This window comes from Pinus tabuliformis, chromosome 1_2 (assembly GCF_031772625.1).
Source record: "Pinus tabuliformis cultivar Carrire ecotype Pingquan chromosome 1_2, CPIR1, whole genome shotgun sequence".
In the NCBI taxonomy this organism is placed as follows: Eukaryota; Viridiplantae; Streptophyta; class Pinopsida; order Pinales; family Pinaceae; genus Pinus; species Pinus tabuliformis.
The window spans coordinates 86,510,976-86,527,313 of record NC_142298.1 but is presented as its reverse complement, the minus strand read 5'-3'; the positions used below and the strand labels follow the sequence as shown (position 1 = coordinate 86,527,313).

The 16,338-nt window shown below is 35.6% G+C and overlaps 1 protein-coding gene across 1 annotated transcript; it reads left to right on the top strand.

Annotated features, from left to right (window-relative positions):
• Positions 1–13,097: 13,097 nt before the first annotated feature.
• On the top strand, positions 13,098–14,420 carry LOC149204556 (putative glutathione S-transferase). Its single transcript, XM_089393312.1, has 2 exons — positions 13,098–13,570; positions 13,895–14,420. The coding sequence occupies exons 1-2, from the start codon at positions 13,238–13,240 to the stop codon at positions 14,258–14,260; spliced, it is 699 nt and encodes a 232-aa protein (XP_089249438.1). The 5' UTR covers positions 13,098–13,237; the 3' UTR covers positions 14,261–14,420.
• The last annotated feature ends 1,918 nt before the right edge of the window (positions 14,421–16,338 follow it).

Sequence of the window (16,338 nt, the reverse complement as noted above, 5' to 3'; positions counted from 1 at the left end):
GAAAGAAGGTTCAAACGTTGCAGAACATTTGAATGTTTTTAATACACTAATTTGTCAATTAACAGATATGGAAGTCAAGATACAGGAAGAAGATAAAGCCATAACCTTGTTGTGTTCTCTGCCTGAATCATGGGATCACTTCGTAACTTCAATCAGTTTCAGCTCTGCTGATTCTTTGAAGTTTGAATCAGTCGTGGGAGCTCTTCTGTCTGAAGAAGTACGAAGGAAATCCAGCACTGAAACAGCTGCATCAGAAGCCATGGTCGCTAGAGGATGCTCAAAGGAAAGAGGAGAAAAACCAAGGGGGTCTTCGAGGTCGAAATCGAAGGGAAATAAGTGTAAGGCAAAATGTTGGAACTGCGGTAAAGTTGGACACTTGAAGAAGGACTGTTGGAAACGGAAGGAATCCGAAAACCCGAAGAATGAAGCGAATCAGGCTGATTCAGGTATGGTAGACAAAGTTTTATCTGCTGAAGAATTGTTTATGATAGATGAAACTTCACCTGAATGTAATGTCTCTCAGAGTTTTGATAGCCAGCTGTTAGACTCTTGGTGCTTCGCATCACATGTGCCCACATAGAAATTGGTTTACTTCATATGAAAATGTAAACGGTAGTTCTGTGTTTATGGGTAACAATATGTCATGTCAGATTGTTGGGATGGGAGATATCAGGATTAAGATGTATGATAACATAGTTAGAACATTAACTAGTGTTAGACATGTACCTGATTTGAAGAAAAATTTAATCTCTTTGGGAGTGTTGGATTCAGATGGTTATAAGTTTACAGGTTAGGATGGCGTCTTGAAAGTCTTCAAAGGTGCTCTTATGGTTATGAAGGCAGAAAAGGTCGGAAATATTTACAGGTTAAAAGGAAGTACTCAGGTCGGTGAAGTAGTGGTTGCGTCAGAAAAGGAAGAAGCAGGTACTCGTCTGTGGCATCAGCGTTTGGGTCATATGAGCGAGAAAGGTCTTCACATACTGATGAAACGTAAATCTCTTCCCGGTCCGAAATCCTTGAATTTAGATTTCTGTAAACATTGTGTGTATGGAAAACAATGTAAACAGAGATTTAAAATTGGCAATCATAATAGTAAAGATGTTTTAGACTACATTCATTCTGATCTGTGGGGGCCTTCCCTGTTATGTCATATGGAGGTGCATTGTATTTTTTAACGTTCATTGATGATTACTCTCATAGAGTTTGGGTCTATATGCTAAAAAGGAAAGTTGATGTATTAAATGTCTTTAAACAATTTAAAGTAATGATAGAGAAAAGAACAGGCAAATCTATTAAATGTCTAAGAACTGACAATGGTGGTGAGTTCACTTCTGTTGAATTTGAACAATACTGTAAGGATGAGGGCATTGTTAGACACAAAACTGCTATTTATACTCCTCAGCAAAATGGTGTTGCTAAGCGTATGAATCAGACTCTTATGGAAAGAGCCAGAAGCATGATCAACAATGCTAACTTGCAAAAGGAGTTGTGGGCAGAAGCAGTATCTACTGCTTGTTATTTAGTTAACAGGTCACCTTCAGTAGCAATTGATTGTAAAATTCCTGAAGAAGTCTGGACAGGTCAGTCTTGTGACTATTCTCATTTGAGGATATTTGGCTGTGATGCTTATTCTCTTATTCCGAAAAATCAGCATTCAAAATTAGATCCAAAGTCGAAATGTTATGTCTTTGTTGGGTATGACTATGCAGTGAAAGGATATAGGTTGTCGGATCCTACATTGCGGAAGATAGTCATTAGTAGAGATGTAACATTTGATTAATCCTCTTTGTTAAAATCAAATGTTGAAAGAATTGAACAGGAACAGGTATCGCCGAGTCAACGAGTTCAGTTGGAGGCTAGATCTTTCGGTGACAGTCGAAAGGAAGGAGAGACTTCTGGAGACAAAGGTGTTGAAGACACAAAGGAAGCCGTTGAAGCTTCTGAACCAGTGCAAGTTTCTGAACCAGTTCAACAACCAGTCGCTCTGAGAAGGTCTACAAGGGAAAGGAAAACTCCCAAAAGGTATGAAGATTTTGCTTCATCTGTTGCTTTGGTTACTGAAGATGGGGAACCTTCTTGTTATCAGGAAGTAGTAGATGATATAGATAGCGAAAAATGGAAAATGGCTATGGAAGAAGAAATGGACTCCTTAGCCAAAAACAATACCTGGGATCTTGTAGAGCTTCCTGAAAAAAGAAGTGTTGTTGGATGTAAATGGATCTTCAAGCTGAAACGGAAAGTTGATGGTAGTATTGAAAGGTATAAAGCGCGACTGGTAGCAAAAGGGTATTCTCAGGTTGAAGGTATAGACTTTCATGAGATTTTTTCTCCAGTTGTAAAACTTGTTTCTATACGTACTGTGTTGGCACTAACTGCGTTGCTTAATCTTGAGTTAGAACAGTTAGATGTTAAAACAACTCTTCTACATGGTGATTTGAACGAAGAGATATATATGGAACAACCAGAAGGTTTTGTACGAGGTCGCAGCAGAAGATTAGTTTGCAAGGTCAGGAAATCATTGTATGGTCTGAGGCAGTCTCCCAGACAATGGTACAAGAAGTTTGATTCCTTCATGGTGAGCCAGAACTTTATAAGAAGTGAGTATGATCATTGTGTGTACTTCAAAAGTTTCAATGGCATATTCATTATCTTAGCTTTGTATGTTGACGATATGCTTATTGCAAGCAAAAGCATGGAAGAGATCAACAGGTTAAAGGCTCAACTCTCTAGGACGTTTGATATGAAGGATCTTGGAGCAGCAAAACATATCTTGGGCATGGAGATACACAGAGACAGGAAAAATGGTAAGCTTTGGTTGTCACAACAGAAGTATGTGGAGAAGGTACTTGAAAAGTTCTCTATGATTAATGTGAAACCTGTAAATGTTCCTTTAGCTTCCCATTTTAAGATTTCTTCGGTTTTGAGTCCTAGAGCTGATGAAGAAAAGCAGTATATGTCTCATGTACCATATGCAAACTCTGTAGGCAACTTAATGTATGCGATGGTATCTACAAGACCTGACATTTCACATGCAGTTGGAGTTGTCAGCAGGTTCATGGCAAATCCAGGTAAAGAACATTGGCAAGCAGTGAAATGGGTGCTTTGATATCTAAGAGGCACAAGTGATCATTGCATCGTCTTTAATGGTAGTGAAGGATCAGTCTGCGGATATGTAGATGCTGACTATGCAGGTGATTTGGACAAAACAAGATCTACTACAGGTTACGTCTTTACCAGGGAAAATTTTAAGAACCCCCTCTAAATTTATAAATATAATAAATGGGCGAATCTCCATGGTATATAGGAAAAATGGAAGGCGATTTTATCAATAATATAATATGTATATATAATTTTTTGGCGAATCTCTCACCAGGCATGGCGAATATTTTACTCAATTATAAAATCTTGTAAGATCTTGGCAAGTCTTTCACTAAATAATAAAACTTTGCATGGATCTAAGATAGAATTTCCCCTTTAAATAGTCTATGCTCACATGAATACCATGGTATTACCATGGGTCAATACCATGGGTAATACCATGGTATTACCATGGGTCAATACCATGGGTTATCATAAACCTGGAGCTTAAAAATTACTATTAGTAATTTATAAAAATTAATAAAATTAATAGTTGATTTTTATTTTAACCAAGCTAAAATGTTTAACCTACATTAAATTACAACATCCATTTTTACTCTTGACCAAGCCCCAAGAGGATCAAATATTTTTTCACTCTATGCTAGTTTGCATATCACGATATTTGATACCTCTCGGGGGTTAGTAGATCCAGAGTAAAGATGGATCTATGCTGGTTTAATTCCCCCATTTAAATAGGCTACATTCCAGGTGAATACCATGGGTCAATACCATGTGCCATTTTGGTGAATACCATGGGTCAATACCATGTGCCATTTTTATTTTTATTAATTCTAATATGAGGGTTAATAATGGTTTTTTGCATGGTATTAATAACAATCTAGTCCATGGTATTTGTCCCATAGTATTTTGCCCATAGGTTTCACCTAAATATAAACCATTTTTTTTAGTGTTTGTAAATATAAGGTGACTTATGGAGTAAATATAAAAAAATGTTTTATTTGTTTACCATACCTCTCGTTTATTTATATTTTTATTAATTTACCATACCTATGTTACAAATATGGTATTTGGCCCATAGGATTCACTTAAATAAAACCTCTTTCTTGAGCCTTCATAAATAGAATGAGGGTTATGGTCTAAATATAAAAAGAGGTTTTATTTATTTACCATACGTCTAGTTTATTTATATTTTTATTTATTTACCATACCTTTTGAGTAAGTATAAACAGACATTTTATTTATTTACCATACCTCCACTTTACTTATATTTTTATTTGTTTACACCAGGTGACTTATGGAGTAAATATAAAAAATGTTTTATTTATTTACCATACCTCTCATTTTTTTATATTTTTATTAATTTACCATACCTCTTTTATAAATATGGTATTTGGCCCATAGGATTCACTTAAATAAAACCTATTCTTGAAAATGGGCGAATGGATTCACTTAAATAAAACCTATTCTTGAAAATAGGCGAATGGAAGGTTGTAACTCCTAATTTCAAGGGCTAAATTTACCTTTTTTACCCTCTCCCTTAAAATAAGGTGGGCTATTTGAGGTGATTTGTAAAAATGTACTATGATACAAAATATTCGCCCACTAAAAATTTAAAACCCCTTAATTTCGCCAAAGGGCGAACATTCGCCCCTAAAATTATCCTTGGTCTTTACTCTTGCAAGTGGAGCAATTAGTTGGATGTCAAAGCTTCAAGACACGGTTGCATTGTCCACTACCGAAGCTGAATATATAGCTGCTTCAGATGCCAGTAAAGAAGCAATCTGGTTAAAGGGTTTGCTTGATGAGATTGGAAGGACGCAAGAGAAAGTTAATGTACTTTGTGACAGTCAAAGCGCTATTCACTTGGCTACAAACCCTGCCTATCATAGCAGAACCAAGCACACTGATGTAAGGTATCATTTTCTGAGACATGTGATTGATGGCGGAAAAGTAGCTCTTAAAAAGGTCCATACACGAGAAAATTGTGCAGACATATTCACAAAGCCAGTTACAGTAGAGAAGCTACGGTGGTGTTTAGCTTCTCTTGGCTTGCAGGAAAGATGATGAATGGGAAAATTGTTGTCAAGGTGGAGTTTGTTAGTTTTGACAACGAATTAGGTAAATTGTAAATAAACAGTTACATACCGAATGTTTAGTTATATAACGGTAGTTAGTGACATAAAAATATCGAATGCTCATGTAGAGGCAGAATCATTGTTTAATAAAGCAGATCCAAATTCAGTTTCGTATCTCTTGGTCATTCTGTTGTGTTTTCTTTTCCTATTTTTCCTGTTGTTCTTTCTACAGTTGCTTATTTGGATTTGAATGATGTATGGTTGATTACATTGAATTGATGAGCTGAATGTCGTGAGCCTTACAATTGAATGAGGGGCATGTAATTTCCTCTGAACGCCTCAAGTCCTTGGTTGATTGCATACATCTCATGTGCGTTGGAGTGGTTGGAACGGGATAAAATGAGATATTGTGATACGGATTGTTTATAATCTAAAACCCACGTGGATAAATTAATATTTTCTTAGTTGATTACTTTAACAAAGAACGAGATCTCCAATTGAAAGATTGAACAATTGTTCGCTCTCACAGTATTGTTATGTCTGAGTCTCTCTTTGTGCACAATTATTGCGTTTTCTTTAATCTCTAAAAAAAGGCATTGCATAATATATGTTGTTTTGAATCCACAATTCGAAGAATTGGTTTGCACAACTCAATAACAAGATGGGCGGTGATCTGAAAAAGATTCAGACTGTAGGACGTTACATGATTAAAATCTGGAAGGTTGTTGGTATGAAGCTTGACAGAGTGCAGTTCCTGTGGTCGTCACAGGAGGTCAATGCAAGAGCACATGGATATTGGTCACTTGTCGTGGAAGGTGGTCAACATAATAAGCTTTCGAGGATTTTAAGGGTTGCCAAATAATGGGTTGAAGTGAGCAAGATGAATTAACTGCTGCTCAGATATTTTATCCATGCATGCAATGCGCAAATATGTTATGGTTTGCATGGAATATTTAATGGCTATGGATGGTGGTGCATTTCCAGAAATGCTCCAGACATATATTGCAGTGAATTATTTCTTGAATAATGTTGTGTATCAACATATATCTCTGCATTGATCGGTTATTGCATTAATACAGTCAATTTGTATATGGTGACGTTGATGCATTATTGTGAATTTAATTTCAAGAGTATATCTGCGGCACTATTTATAGCACATAAGATTTTTTTTTTGCTATGAGGTGCTTTCACGAGTCCAACAACATAAACACCGAGTTCTTTCAATACAAATAAAAGAAATAAAGCCAAAATTGTTAAAGCATCTTTCAAGCCATGGAGAGTGTTCTATTTTTATTATGGAGCAATGCCTTTGCATATTTCTGCGCTCAAATGTCTTCATTGCCATCATTGAACAAATACCAGTGTTATAAATGTGCCTTATGGTAACATTGGATAAGATGGTGCTCGTGCGTTATTTTCTGGTAACAAAGGAATCCAGTTATGGCTTGTTTCTGGCACGGCTGCAATTAATTATAAGCAACACTTATTCTCATTTCATACATTTCCTTGGTACATTAGGCAATACTCAAGAAGCCTATTTCCTATTGGAGAAACATTCATATGGTCTACACTGCAGTCATAGATTGTAATCATACCATGTTTCCCTTACAAAGTGTTCTCTCAACAGTGTCCTTGCTTTCAGATTGTTCTCACAATAATATTTTGCATAGCTTTTACAATGTTTATATGTTATATAGAGCATGATTTGACTTTGGAGCAGCATTCATTCAATATGAAGGAGCCCTAATATGAAGGAGCCCTAATAAGCCATATGGAGTAGCATTTATTCAATCATGCAAAACAATATATTCCAAGTTATAAAACATGATGACAACTACACTACATTGAGGATTTTTTATTTTTTTTCTAGGCTACAAGACATTTGTAACCTCCTTGCCATGGATGTCAAAGGGGGAGGTAATCAGAGGAAGGAAGAAACTTCTGAGAATGAAAGGGGGAGAACAAATGTGTTTCCATCAATGCCAAAGGGTGAGATTGTTAGCAATATTGTCATTGATGGAAAATGAGTAGCAAGCAAAGGAGCACCACAAGGAGCAGCAAGGGATGCATGAGAAACAACAAGCAAGGAGAAACACTAAGCATGAATTGCGATCAATGCTAAAGAAGTAGAGGAAGAAATATGTTGTTATAGCTGAAAATCAACAAACAAAGGAGCAACAAGCACAAGGAGCAGCAAGCAAAAGATAATCTTGCACAAGGAGCAGCAAGCAAAGGACCAACACAAGAGCAACAAGCAAAGGAGAAGAACAAAGAACAACAAGCAAAGGAGCAACAAAAATACAAGGAGCAGCAAGTAGCAAAGTAGCAGCAACAAGGCAAGGAGCATAAAAATACAAGGAGTAGCAAGAAGCAAAAGAAGGAAAAGGGGCATAACAAGGAGTAGGAGTTGTGATAATGTTGAAGAGATTTCTATATTAAATAATGTATTATGTGAAAATGTTGATTAAGTCTAATTGTTGTGATGCAAAGCCAAGACTCCAAGGCAAAGGCAAAAATGTTGCAAATATTGTTCTAATGCATTAAGGACAAATATTGTTATTTGATGCTCACATTAGTTTAATACATTTAATCATTACATGCAACTGAAATTAATATTGGATGGATTATTCATTTTTTCTCTAAATATTCAAGATATGAAGAGTTTGGAAACAAATGAAGTGGAAGGAAAAGAGTCAATCCTATTCACTTCATATTCCTATGTGGGATACAAATAGCCAAAAAAAAATCTATCTTTATAAAATATGTGAATTTGGAAGGCAGATAGATGTTAGAGAATGGATGAATGTGTGGGAGTTGATTGAACTATCATGGATTAGTTACTTGCCACTTATGAAGCTGATGTGAAGCAGATTTGAAGGGAAGAAGATATAGAAATGAAGATGGAGGTATGCAAACTGTATGACTAGGTAAACCAGTGCATTGCTATTTCTTTTTTGCATAAGGGGATGGTAATTTCCTTTCAAGTTATAGCTTGATAAATATCCAGTCAGAGTTGGTTGAGGTAGGAACCTCCTATGTGTTGTAGCCTATAGAAATCATATGGGAGTTGGAGTTTCCTTTCATGTTGTAGCTTGCAGAAAATTGAGGTAGCATTCCCCTATAGGTTGGGGTCTTCTGAAAATTAGATGTTATAAGGAGTAGGAGCTTTCCTTTGCATCACACCAATAATAAAATCGTGGTTTTCTCCCTTTATGGGTTTTCACATATATCTAGTGTCATTATGTACTGTTATTATGTGTTTATGTGATGCTTTGGTTTCTTATTACTTGTTGTTCACATATTCAATATGTTGGTAATTATTTTTTTAAGTTTCTCATGTAACGTTCCAATTAATGAGTTTGAAGAAAAGAATATTACTGTCCATGAGTATACTAAATTAATTCACCCCCATCTCAGTTTAGTCAAGTGTTCATCAAGTATGTGCTACAAGCGCCAATAGACTATCAGGAGGGATGACACTGATGTGGAATCTAAACTAATTTAACCTAAAAGCCTAAAAAACCTCAGCTCGCTTATTATTGGATGAAACCTCAACTGGCTTATTATTGATTGGGTATAGTGGGGCTCTAATTCCAGACTCAAAATCATCAATTTATATGCTCCCTACTCTAACAGAAAATAATTTTGGAACAGGGTAGACCACAGTGGTATCCTCAAGCTCAACTCACTGATTTTAGCAAGGGATTTTACTCTCACCCTAGATTCCTTTGAGATTTGGGGTTCACCTGGCCCACCTGATCCATTGGGTAGATTCTTCCTGGAATTATTTCAGCAGAAATCTCTATGGGACATCACTCCAGACTCCATTGGCCCTACTTGGAAAAATGGCAGATGTTGTAGTCATGGCATTTCAAAGCGATTAGATCACTTCTTCGTACATGAGGCTACTACCATTTGCCTCAAGGACATAAAATCTTGGACTCTGGCATCTCACATCTCCGATCACTTTCCTATTTTCCCTCGTTGGTCTGGCACACTCCCAACATCAACCTTCCTATTCAAATTGAATCACGTATGGCTGAAGGAACTAGACTTCATCGATCTTGTTCAGACTTTCTGGCTCCAGCCATCCAAGAGTGATGATTCTCTGAAGATGGATCACTTATCTACAAGTTGGGGCTCAAAATACAAAAAAGGCCTTAGTTTAGGAACTTATTGAAATTGACAATTAATTAATCTCCCTGATAGATCCTTCCAATCCAGCATACTTCTAAGAATCCTCCAAACTGGAATCCTCCTTTCTAGAACACCGTAGATCATAAATTTTGCTCAGACAAGCTAAGGAATGGTAGCAAAAAATTCATGCTATGTGGGTGGCTGATGGAGACAAAAATAGTCGCTTCTTTCATAAACAAGTGTACATTCGAAGACAACATAATTCCATTTGGAACATTGTCTTAGACTCCAGGATCCAAATTTCCCGACAATGTGATATTGAAAGAGAGGCTCTCCTATTTTTTAGATCAATCTACAGTGCTAGAGAATTTGTCCCCTTAAATTTCCAGATGAACATATGCAACCTCTTCCCTATCATGTCCAATGATGAAGATAATTTTTTTTAGATCGACTAGTCACAAAGGAGGAAGTCCAATCTATTTTAAAAGACTTGGCTAGAGGAAAAAGCCCTAGCCCTAATGGCTGGACCATAGAACTTTTTACACACTTCCAGGATCTCATGATTGATGAACTTACTGATATGGTGGAGGAATCCCGCAAATTTGGCAGGGTCTCTGGAGTGGTAAATGCCACTTTCATCTTCCTTATTCCCAAAGTCCCCCATCCTTCTTCATTCTCAGAATACCACCCTATCTCCCTCTGAACTACTATCTACAAACTAATCTCCAAGACTATAGCCAATTAGATCAAACCTATCCTTTCTAATTTTATATCATTTAAACAATTTGGTTTCCTGGAACATCACCAAATTCACAATGTTGTAGCTATTGCCCAAGAATGTATTCACTCCATCAAGACTTGTCATCTGGATGCTTGCCTCTTAAAAATTGACCTAACCAAATCTTTTGACTTTGTGGATTGGGAACTCCTGTGGATGATTTTGCACAAGATTGGTCTTGGGTTATCCATGATCCATTGGATTCAATCCTGCATCAAATCTGTTAATTTTTCCATCCTTATCAACGACTCCCCTTCCAATTCTTTTTCATCCTCTCGAGGCCTTCGACAGGGTTGTGCCCTTTCCCCCTCTTGTTTCTTCTGGTTATTGATGGTCTTAGAAAAAGTATCATTGCAGCTCGTGACAGGGGCCTCCTCTCTAGCTACTAGATTTCCAACGTTGTCTTTATAACTCACCTGATGTTCACGGATGATATTATGGAAATCATGCCTTTAGATCCCACAGAATGATGGATTCTTCAGGACATTTTACAAAATTTTGGTCTTGCCGCGGGACTTCTGATGAACAGAATCAAATCAGCTCTGATTTATAGTGATCCTTCTGCATCAAGGATTAAGTAAATCGCAGATCTGTTTGGTGTTCAAATCACTGCCCTGGAGAAGAGATTTAAATACCTTGTCTTTAGACTAAAACCCAATGGCTACAAGAATATGGATTGGAATTGGCTTATTCTGAAGATTGAAAAGAGGCTTCTACAATGGTCTCACAAATGGATTTCTCTCGGTGCTCATGTCATTTTGATATAATCTATTCTCCACAACATCTAAATTTATTGGATGATTATTTTCAAGCTTCCAGAGGACATCATAAAAAAATCGACTCTATCATATCTCATTCCCTTTGGGTCAACCCCTCTTTGGTTGGAAAAATCCATTTAGTCCATTTGGATCTATTAAGTCTCCTAGTTGTCTTCAGTGGATGGGGACTTAAAGCCACATAAAACTTCAGTTCTGCCCTTCTTCTCAAAAACTTGTGGCAGGAAGTTAATGACATTGGACTTTGGAATAAGATAATTAAGCTTAAATATCTCACAGGATGTGAATTATTGGGTTGGATCTAGTCTAGTGCTCTAGTTACCCTGTAGGTTTCTCACATTTGGCGTAGTTTGCTGCTCATTAAGCATTGGTTTTTCGGCAACCTTAAGTGGGAAATTGGCTCTAGAACAATTCCAGAAATTGGTCTTGATTCCTTCAATGTCATGTTTGGTATGCATATTCTCTCTCCCCAGCCACTTCACTTTATTCATAACATGGGAATTTGTGTTATGCAAGATATTGCCACTCTTGCCCAAAATCCCTCTATTATTATGAATTGGAAATCATTTGAGGATCCTGGCTTGCCCTCACACCTTGCTTCAGAATGGGCTGCTTACATCTCCAACATAAAATTGGCTAGGATTGTCCTTACTCCCAAGGAGGACCGAATTATTTGGCAAGGTGGCTTCTTGAAAGGTCAAATCCTTGCTCAGGAGGCCTATCATTTCATATCTCAACCATATGTAACATCCTATCATCTTCCTTCGCTATCACGATCCTGGAAATGGAATACCCCTCTAAAAATCAATTGCTTTATCTGGTTAGTGGCACACAACAGAGTGTTGACTTGGGACAATCTTACAGATAAGGGATTCCAGGGGTCCAATAGGTGTGCTTTGTGCCAGAATCTACCTAAAAACATCCATAATATGTTTTTACATTGTCCATTGGTTGTATCAATTTTTCTCTCTATGCTTCATTCTCTTCAACTTCAAGCAGTATGGGACCGGTCTCACATTGTCACTTGCCCTCATGAGTGGACCTTGGATAATATTCATCACCGGACTGTGCCTTTTTATGTCCTTTGGGATATCTGGCTTGCTGGAAATGCCATTATCTTTGAACATACTCTGACTGATTTTTGGAGGACTAGCAATAAGATCTCTGCTTACTACAGGGAATTCATCTTATCCCCCATTTATCACCCTAAACTCTCCCATCCTCTCAAAAGCATTTGGTTGACCTTTTCAGTGGGATTCTTCGATGGAGCTTCCTCCTTCAATCTTTGCGGTTGTGGAATGACTATATACTTGGGTCCTGAAGTTTACTTCAGATTTCATTGGTTCTACGGTTTGGGCTCTAATACTCGGGCAAAACTCCTAGCTCTTTGGGGAGTTCTACATTGTGCTATCTGGCTTGATATTAGAGATTTCATGGTTTTTGGAGATTCTAAATCTATCATTAAATGGGCTAATGGAATTTGCAAATTGGACGCCCCTTCTCTCTCAAATTTGAAACAAAAAATTTGTGCCCTAATGCAAGTCTTCAGTTCTTTGTCCATCTCCCACATCTACAGGTCCCAGAATGGCGAGGATGATGCTCTTTCAAAATCCGGTTGCAGTGCTACTCCTGGACATATCCTCTTTCAGTCCTTTGTCCAAGGCATTCCTTCAGAATGCGGACACATCGACATTTGAGCACTTCTTCTACAGTAGAGCCTTCTCCTACATTTGGGTATTGACATTCATGCTCTTGTGACCCTTCTCATATTTCCCGTGTGCTCCTCAATGCATCATTTGGATCCATTGACAATGAGGGGAATCTTGATGTTTTGCAAGGCAACTCTATTTTATTACATTAACTTTTCTCTATTTGCCCTTTGTTTTCGTTTCTTCCTTTGTAAAGATGATCTTAAAATGACCTTTATTCTTGTATTCCAATCAAAAAAGATTACTCAGAGTGGATATCTCCACTTTCTTAATTCATCTCAATGAAAGTATTTATTTCAATGACAAATATCTTACCATGTATGGATAATTTGATAAGAAAAAAAAATTCACATAAATGAGGGTGATTATTTTTTTAGCTTTATGAACTATTCTTTGAAACTTACCACAATTAATAAAAAATATCCTCTATGCACCTCCTTTTAATAGAATAGATGATATGGAAAAAAATAATCAAAATATCCTTTGAACTTCCAACGTAGAACTACTAATTTATGTGGTCATCGTTAAAGTACGAGAAGCACTTATGTTTATCTGTTGTGCTATGCCTGTTTATCTACAGAGTGGGATAGCTACGGCGCAAGAGAGAGCAAAGGCAAATACCTGTAACCCGGAGAGACAACCATTACATTACATCTCACAACAATGGCGGTGGCCGCGGACTGTGGACAAGTGAAGCTCTTAGGTTCGAGTCAAAGCCCCTTTGTGGTGAGGGTTCGAATAGCACTGGCTCACAAAGGGATCGATTACGAGTTCATCGAAGAGAATATGCGAAATAAGAGCCCAATGCTGCTGCAGTCAAACCCTATTCACAAAAAGATTCCAGTGCTCTTGCACAATGGGAAGCCTGTTTGTGAATCCATGATTATTGTGCAGTACATCGAGGAGACATGGGACACGAAGGCCCCCAATCTTGTGCCCAAAGATCCATATGACCGAGCCATTGCGCGATTCTGGGTTGCTTTTGTGGACGATAAGGTAATTTAATTTAGTTTCAATTGGGAAAGGTCTTTTTGGTGGCTAGAATTGGATGATACAATTTTTCGCAATATATTTTTTCCCAAAAATCATGAATTTAAGTTTGTCTTCCTTGATATAATATTATGAAGCTTTTTCGTTCTGATAAAGTAATTTAATTTATTCTTAATGAAATAGATTTTGGGAGCTAAAATACCACTTACAATATCTGGCAAAATCTTGAATTTAACTTGTTGTATCGAAATGCATGGATACTTTCGTTATTGTTATCACCACCAATTTCTGTTCTTGAAAGTTTCAATTAGTTTTTGGCGTGGGATTCAGGTGGGTCCAAGTATTCGAGGAATTTTCACGCGGCGGGGTGACGAGCAACGGGAAGCGGTAGAGGAATCGGTGGGTAACTTTTTATGGTTAGAGGAAGCTCTGCGAACGAGCGGCAAAGCGTATTTTGGAGGAGATGAGATTGGCTTGGTTGACATCGCACTGGGTTCCTTGTCCCAATGGATCAAAGTTCTCCAGAAGGCCGCTATAGTTTTGATAGAACCAGAGAAGATGCCGCTGTTAAGTGCATGGATGGAACGATTTTTGGAAGCTGATGGAGTGAAACAAGTTTTGCCCGATGAAGCCAAGATGCTGGAATTTGCATCCGCCCTGAGAACCAGATTTGCAGCAGCACCTGCTGGCAATTAGGGGAAGACATCGCGGCCATAGAAAATGTAGAAAAATTTAATCTGTTTCGATGGATGTTATCATCTGTGTTGTCAGCGTCTAGATGCCACGTCATTCCCGCTGGAAATAATACCTATTAACTTGTTTTATAATATAATTTATATGTCTGACTTAGTGCAAATGCTGAAATATTTTGATATATATATATATAGCATTGTTTTTTTATTTTTTCAAATATTTTTTAAATGAACAAAAAAATACATAATATAAGAATCACTTAAAGTTTTATATATATATATATATATATATATATATATAGTTTTAGAAGGTTGGTCATGTAACTAATTTTTATATTTTAAAAGAAGATCATGTTTATGTTTAAATTTTTTAGTCTTACAAAAGTAACAATTCTTTTATATTTTGATATTCTAAATCAGTATAGATCTATTTTAAGTAGAGATCAAATTTCTTTAAGTGTAAATATTTTTAGAGTGCAAAATACAATGTGTTATTTTTTATTGTTGAAATTGTATTTTTAAATGTATATAAGACCAAATAAAATTTTAACAATAAAAACTTAATTTTTTATTTTTATTTTTTATATATAACCATATATGAAGTTTTTTATTTAAAGTTTTTTATTTAAATCTGTACAAGATTTAAATAGATTCACACATTTTTTTACTTTTAATTACTTGACAATATATTCATTTTTGTTAAGTATAACCAATATTATTTTTTATTTTTATTTCAAACTTACATATCCTCGTTTAGAGAGATCAAATTTCTTCAAGTGTAAACATTTTTAGAATGCAAAACACAATGTGTTATTTTTCATTGTTGAAATTGTATTTTTGAATGTATATAAGACCAAATAATATTTTAACAATAAAATATTTTTTTTTTTTTTTTTTTTATATATAGCTATATATGAAGCTTTTTAATTTAAATCTGTATAAGATTTGAACAGATTCAAACATTTTTTTACTTTTAATTACTTTACAATATATTCGTTTTTGTTAATTATAGGCAATATTAATTTTTATTTTTTATTTCAAACTTACACATCCCTCTTGATCACCTCCTTATATTATATTAATTTTCATTTTCCTTCTCTCCTAGTTTCTCCATAAATTTGGATGTAATAATATTATTAATATTTTCCTTATTTTGCATAAAGATCTCTTCCTTTATTCTTCAATTATTTAGGCAATACTAAACGTGTTCAAATATGTTTTTTCATGTATTTTCAATTTTTCTAGATGTGGGCATAGTCAAATGCATGAAGAGTGGGTACTTGTTGGATGTGAAATCTAATTCTTCGTCAAAAGCATGAAAAAAACATGTTATGTCATCAAAACTTAATGAAATGTCATCCCAACTTAACAAAAGGCTGTTTTGACTAGACCATGATCAATTATAAGAAGTACAATGTCTTCATGTTGCTTAAATTCTTCTTATACATTTGGGACTTGATCATGACTATGCTTTGAATAGGGAAAAGGTTGCTTTCATAAAGATAAGATAAGATACATTTCCTTTAATATTGAGATTGGTTATAATATTTTTTGTATATGCTCTATCTTTCTCCATGATTTTTTAGAAATATTGCATCCCCAAACTTCACATCTCTATAAAATAATGTAAGCAACAGGAGTGTCAAAGAGGAATTTCTTTTTATTTCATATCCAAAAGTCCACTAAATTATAATTGTATTCAAACCCATAATAAGCTATTCATCTTCCAATAATATTTTTGTCAATATTATAATTCCACTTGAACTTGTAATGAATTTTAATTATAAGAGACTTATATAAAAGAACTTCCTCGAAACTATTGTTATATGTTCTTTTTTCGAATTTATAATAAACAAACTTGTATAAAAATGTTTCGTCCGATTTTTAAAATATGAAAAATAATTATAAATATCTAACTCCTAATGATATTATAAAGTTATAAATATCTATAAATATAAATTAAAAGTAAATTTATGTTTACAAATTCAAATATATATAAAACATGTGAATAATCTCATAAATAAAATTCTCGTGCAATGTTCTTCATATATATATATAATGCTAAATATATTGTTATAACTA

Bases quoted from the DNA above. Each gene is read 5' to 3' on its own strand.
- LOC149204556 (XM_089393312.1), top strand. From the start codon at position 13,238: ATGGCGGTGGCCGCGGACTGTGGACAAGTGAAGCTCTTAGGTTCGAGT. The intron at 13,571-13,894 runs GTAATTTAATTT...CGTGGGATTCAG, and splicing joins TTGCTTTTGTGGACGATAAG to GTGGGTCCAAGTATTCGAGG.